General features: G+C 55.7%; 1 protein-coding gene across 1 annotated transcript in view; it reads right to left on the bottom strand.

The window, feature by feature from the left end:
* The window catches only part of GBA2 (glucosidase, beta (bile acid) 2), a gene marked incomplete at its 5' end in the record, with an annotated part of 13,068 nt that overhangs the window by 7,105 nt on the left and 334 nt on the right, over positions 1–5,629 (bottom strand). Inside the window, 8 exons of the mRNA XM_010181334.1 lie at positions 674–778; positions 1,137–1,321; positions 1,423–1,548; positions 1,752–1,905; positions 3,228–3,330; positions 3,689–3,928; positions 5,195–5,413; positions 5,527–5,629. The exon at positions 5,527–5,629 is cut by the window's right edge and continues 6 nt beyond it. Of these exons, the coding sequence (XP_010179636.1) occupies positions 674–778; positions 1,137–1,321; positions 1,423–1,548; positions 1,752–1,905; positions 3,228–3,330; positions 3,689–3,928; positions 5,195–5,413; positions 5,527–5,629 (1,235 nt within the window). The remainder of the gene's footprint in view (positions 1–673; positions 779–1,136; positions 1,322–1,422; positions 1,549–1,751; positions 1,906–3,227; positions 3,331–3,688; positions 3,929–5,194; positions 5,414–5,526) is intronic.

Below are 5,629 nucleotides of genomic sequence, written 5' to 3'. Positions count from 1 at the left end.
AGGGAGGTGGTGGAGTCACCATCCCTGGAGGTGTTTAAAAGACGAGTAGATGTCGTGCTTAGGGACGTGGTCTAGTGGCAGACTTAAGGCTGGTTCAGCGGTTAGACTCTGTGATCTTAAAAGGTCTTTTCCAACCACAACAATTCTGTGATGCTGTGACACCAGGCTGCTCCCAGTCTCCCCTCAGCAGGGGACATGCAGCTGTTACCACCTCCTCAAGCAGGGCGGTGGCAGCACCCGGGGCGGGAGGGAACCCCAGTGGGCTCAGCCCTCCAGCAGCCCACCAGAGGGCTGTACTCCACCAGCCCCCACGAACCCCCCTCCAAGCCCACCCAAAGCATCAGCATATGCAAACAGCTCCAGGCTTCTCCTCTGCAAGGGGCACGGAGACAGCTGGTAAGACCAGGGACGCCCCCAGAGCAGGCAGAGCCAGTTCTGCACCCCCAGTGCACCAAGGTGGCATCCCAGTGCAGGGCAGAGAGATGCTGAGAGGCAGCAACGTTGAGGGTTTGCAAGTCCTGAGACCGGCAGATGAGCTGGAAGAGGATACTAGCTCCACAGCACAGATTTCTATAGCAGGTGCTGTCCCAGATCCTTCATCTCTTCCCTAGGTGAAGACATCAGTAGGTATCAGCACAGGGTCTCCTGCGCCAGGGTCTCCTGGGTCACTCACCAATGTCATACTGCAGGCTGATCTGCAGTTTTGGCCACAGCATGACGAGAGCGAAGGAGGCGTAGAAGTGGACATCATAGGTGTTGTACATCCGATACTCCTGGCCTGGAGAGACCAGGGAAGATGATGAGGGACAGGAGAACTGATAAGGGGAAGGGAAAGGAGGGGCAGGCCCTCCCTCCCACACAGCCGGGCTCTTTCCCAGCACTGGCAGGGGCTCCCATTTGAACTGTTTTTTATTCTTTACATATAGCACCCAAGGGTCTGGAGAAGACCTCATGTCATATCCTACAGGGCTTGGTCCTGCAAGGCGTTTTGCTGGGAACAGTACTGCTCCCCACCCACCAGGGTGCAAAAAGCATCCCCACAGCAGGTTAAAAGCCACCTGGTGATAGCAATGTGGGGGGCAGTGGGGGGGAGGGGGATTTGAGTTGGGACGATCCATCAGGTCCCTGCAAGTTACCTTCCAAATAAGCAAACCTTCCATACTCCCGCAGGACAGGGAGGAGGTGGGAGAGGCCAGCCCCTGCCGGCCCCTGCAGGTCCTCAGCGCAGCAGTCCGGGGGCAGCTCCAACCAGATAGTCCCCCCATCCGTCATGAAGTACAGCTCGTTGAAGAGGGCCGACTTGTACCAGGAAGGCAGCTGGCTGCGGGGAAGAGGGAGCTCAACCACAGCAGCCAAGTTGGTGATGCTCCTGCTCTGACCAGCCCCAGGAGGCCACCAGAAAGATGCTGCCATCTACCCTACCTGTTCTCCAGGATGGGCTTCTGCCACGCGTCGATCTTCCTCTCCCACTCCTCGTAGTGCGTCAGGGCGTAATGTGACAGGGCAGGAGCGGCATCACCTCCACTGCCAAAAAATCTGGTGTACCGCCTGTCGAGCAAGGGTTTGGTGAGTACGCTGTGGGCTCAGGCTGGCCAGTCCACCTGACCACAGGAGAGGGGCTGGACTATAGTGAACAGCAGAGTAACATGACTGCTAGCGCAGGGGTGCGGAGAGGGTCCCCTCTGTGAGCTGGTGGGGAGGAGGTGGCTTTGTGGATGTGGGCCAAGCCCCGCTGGAGACAACCCACTCACCTGAGGTGCAGCTTCTCCCTGGAGCCAAAGTAAACATGAGGCATGTCCCAGGCCAGAGCCAGCTCCAGCGTTCTATGGCCGTGGGCAGGCACCCTGCAGCTGGCACACACCGCTGCTGCTGTCACCTCTCCCTTCTCTGTCAGGCTGCTTTTACCTGCACGGACAAAAATATTCACTAGTGAACAAAGGAAGCCTGTGGGAGGTACAACTGATGCACCCACATCTCCTCGAGGGGTACGAGACTATTTGGGCATGCCTCAGCCCCCTTGCCACCTGGAAGATACATCCCGGGGTTTTAAGGGATGACACTACCGCACGTGAGTAACTGCTTTTTACAACAGGAAAAAAATACCCGCCGTGGGTGGAGAGGTTAAAAAAAATTAAGTCATCGAAGCAGAGGAACAGATCAGGCAGGAAAAGCCACCAGGCATGAGTGGAAGGGACAGAGCACCCCATGACACCGTGACTGTGCTGAACTCAGAGACACTGTGACTTTCTAGTGACAGTCATAGTTCCCAGCCTTTTGCAGGGCGGTGGAACTGTGCCTGTATTTAGGAAAAGCCCTGAGGCGGCTGGATAATTATATGCTGGTTCTGACATGTGTCCTAGGTAAACTCATTAGAGCAGTAATTATAACAGGAGCACAGATCTCGACTATGATAATGCCTGGCACGCACAAAGGAAAATCACATCCCAATAGCCTGGAGAACCGAGTGCTTCTAGGCAGGAAACTTAGTTTTCCAGAAATATTTATGTAAACATTTCGTTTACGTAATTTAAACTTCAAGAAATCTTGCAAAGGCCCAGTGCCAGCATCACTAGAGTTCGTCAGCATAATTCTTGTCCAAAAGTTGGCAGAGATGTTAGGAAAACGGACACCTTTTATCACAGTAAGAGATTAGCAGCAAGGGTTGGGAGACACCACCCTGCTTCAAAAATTCAAGGCTTCTGCCAAAGCAGCGAGCAGACAACTGATGCAGAAGCATCATGGAAATACCAGAGATGTTCAGGGAATTGGTATAGTAGCAAGAGGACAGCAAGTGATGGCAGCATCAAACGCCAGGGACTGCTAAACACCCACCAGAACAAATCTGACAGGGCCCGGCTTGCAGACCTGGCAATGGGAAGGCAAGGGGAAGCAGCTGGGCATTCCCCTGCCCACTCAGCAGAAGCTTCAACTCAGCATGCATCACCACAGAGACCAACGAGATACTGGCATGTGCAATTAATACAGCCAAGAACAACCCTAAACAGCTTTTGGAGAGCCACAGCAAGGACAGTGTGACAAGCAATGGGAAATCTGGATACAGCATAAAGCTGGGAATGAGCCTCAGCACCACTGAGAGCTTTTTGCGATGTCACCAAAGTAGTCAGGGGAAGGCAAATTCACCCTTGTTTAGGTGCCCTGTGCCCCAAGACCAGAGCAGCCATGTATTACCCCCACTTCTCCCCAGCCTGTGCCATGGAGGGGCTCACCAGTGGGGGAATCCAGCCTGCCATCCTGCAGCAGGTCCTGCCACACCTCTCTACCCGATCCCACGGGATTGAACGCCGTGAAGTGGGTGACTCCCGTGCCAGCCTGGGGAGGGAAGAGCATCGTTAGGGACTGGTCCTTTTGAATGGCAGATGCAGGCACCCCTCCACACCCCCAAAAAACTCTTGAGACCCCAGACTCACTCCTCGCATGCTCCCCAGCAATCCTAACTCCAAACCTGCTCTCCTGCAAGCTTCACCCACAGCTTCTAACTCGGCACCCATCCCCAAAGAAGGTGCCCTTGGGGAAGCCATGTCCCCGCTCCTGCTCCAGCCATCAGGTAAACGCTGAGGACCAGTGCTGTCCCCAACCCATTGCACACCCATCCTTTATCAGCTGCCTGGAAGCAGCACCCTGACGTTCTTCCTCACAGCAGGAGACACCTCTGGTGCCAGTCCTTTACCTTCTCCCGGGCAGAGATGGCGAAGGTGAAGGGGTTTACGTGTGTGCAGTGGTGCAGCAGGACACCAGTAACCCTCTCGCCCTCCTTCTCGAAGGCAAAGGGCTCGTTCCAGTGCCCTCCGCTCCTGTCCTCCTTCGAGCCTGTGCCATTCTGCAGGCTGAACATGATGGAGACATCCATGTCCTCGTCCCTCCCGTTCTCCACCTCCCAGATGAACACTCCCACCGGCAGGCTGGAGTCCTGGCAGAAACAGACAACGCTGCATATGGGGTTGGTGCTCCACAGTTTGCTGTTGGAGCATCACTTCTGCAGCTGGAGAGACCATGCAGGACACAGGAGGACCGGAAGCAACTCTGTCTCCGAGCCTGCTGCCAAGCTGGGGAGCAGCAGCATGAGCAGAGGAATTTGGCAGGCAGGTTAATACAAAGTTCAGGTTGCAAGCCCTGAGCTAGCACACCCCACAGAGGGCAACACACAGATGGAAAGCAGCGTTTAAGGCTCAGACAGGTGTCTTACCACCCATTTGCTCAGCAGGCTGATACAGGCTCACGCGCTTCGCTGGGGTAAGAGGAAGGTCAGGCATGTCAGAAGCGCAGCCTGCGCCCCCGCCCGGGGCTGGGAGCAAGCAGGATTGAGCAGGAGCAGGGTGCAAGGGCGGCGAGGCATCCCTTGCTGCCATACCCAGGCTTCCGCATTGCTGTGGGGGTTCCCCCTGCCTGGGAGCATTGCTGAGCGGAGACATGGGGAAATGATGCTGGGAATGCCCAGCTGGGAAAGCCCAGCTAAACAAGCAGCAATTCTGCTGGGGATGGCAGGCAAAAGACAGCTGAAACACTCTCAAGAACACCCATTCGCCAAAAATGGTTCCCAAAATGTTACCGCGAGATCCTCCAGGCTGTAAGGCCACAGCTCTGGATCAGCCATTCCAAGAAGGCAGGAGCTGGGATGGTCATAGGACAAAAACCAAAGGCAGGGAACAAACAGGACAAAGTGCCAGAGTACAGGTCAGAGGGGAAAGGAGCAGCTGCCAGGGCTAAGCACACAGAAAAAGGGGTAACACTTCCAGCACTGATCACCCCAGGAAGGTTAAAGCCTTTCAGGATCCTGTTGCTACACACATCTGGCAGAAAGGACAGGGTCTCAGGACAGAAAAGACCAGACTGGGAAAGACCATTAACAAGCTGGCAAGTCTGGTTGTCCTCAGGCAATGCTGAGCTGGGCAGGAGGGACAAGGAACTTCTCTACAGCAGCATTCTCTGATGCATTGACAATGCTCATTGGTTAAAAACCTGCATCCCATTTGGGTAACAAATCAGCCAGCCCAGCCCAGGGCCTTTCCTGGGAGCATCTCACAGGACAGCCCAGTCTCTGCTGTGCCAATCCTTGACAGGCAGCCCTGCCACATCCCTACCAACCTGCTCCGTACAAGCGGTGCTGCTGCAGCATGGTGTGGCCCAGCACTCCCACACACAGGCTGCAACCAGCATGGAGCCATCGCCTTCTTACCTTATAGTCGTGGGGGATGACAGGAGAGACCTGGCGGCAAGTGAGCACGACATTTTGCCCCGGGAGCTCATAGACCATCCAGGCACGGGGGTACAGTGCGTGGTAGAAGGCGTAGTGGCCACAATATCCCCAGTTCCAGCCTTGCAGAGTGCTGGGTCTCTCCACAGATAGGACCTGCTGGTAAATCGTCTGCCCCTTGCAACGCAGGCACACTGTGAACTGGGGAGGAGAGGAGCGCATGGAGGGGGTACGATGAGCCCAAAAACAGATGCCTCAGCTGCCCAGGCTGCTGCTGTGCTGCTCGCACCCCTTGTAGACCCCACAGCACCTACCTGGTCAGCAATGACCGTTTCATAGTGATAAAGGCCAGGGTTCAGCTGCCAGCGGCAGAAATCGGCCCGCCAGCCACGGGGAATGGTGCCTCGCCCAACCCCG

This window comes from Mesitornis unicolor, unplaced genomic scaffold (genome assembly GCF_000695765.1).
Source record: "Mesitornis unicolor isolate BGI_N332 unplaced genomic scaffold, ASM69576v1 scaffold10203, whole genome shotgun sequence".
Taxonomy (NCBI): domain Eukaryota; kingdom Metazoa; phylum Chordata; class Aves; order Mesitornithiformes; family Mesitornithidae; genus Mesitornis; species Mesitornis unicolor.
Note: the sequence above shows the minus strand (reverse complement) of the source record. Positions and strands in the feature narration are given on the sequence as shown.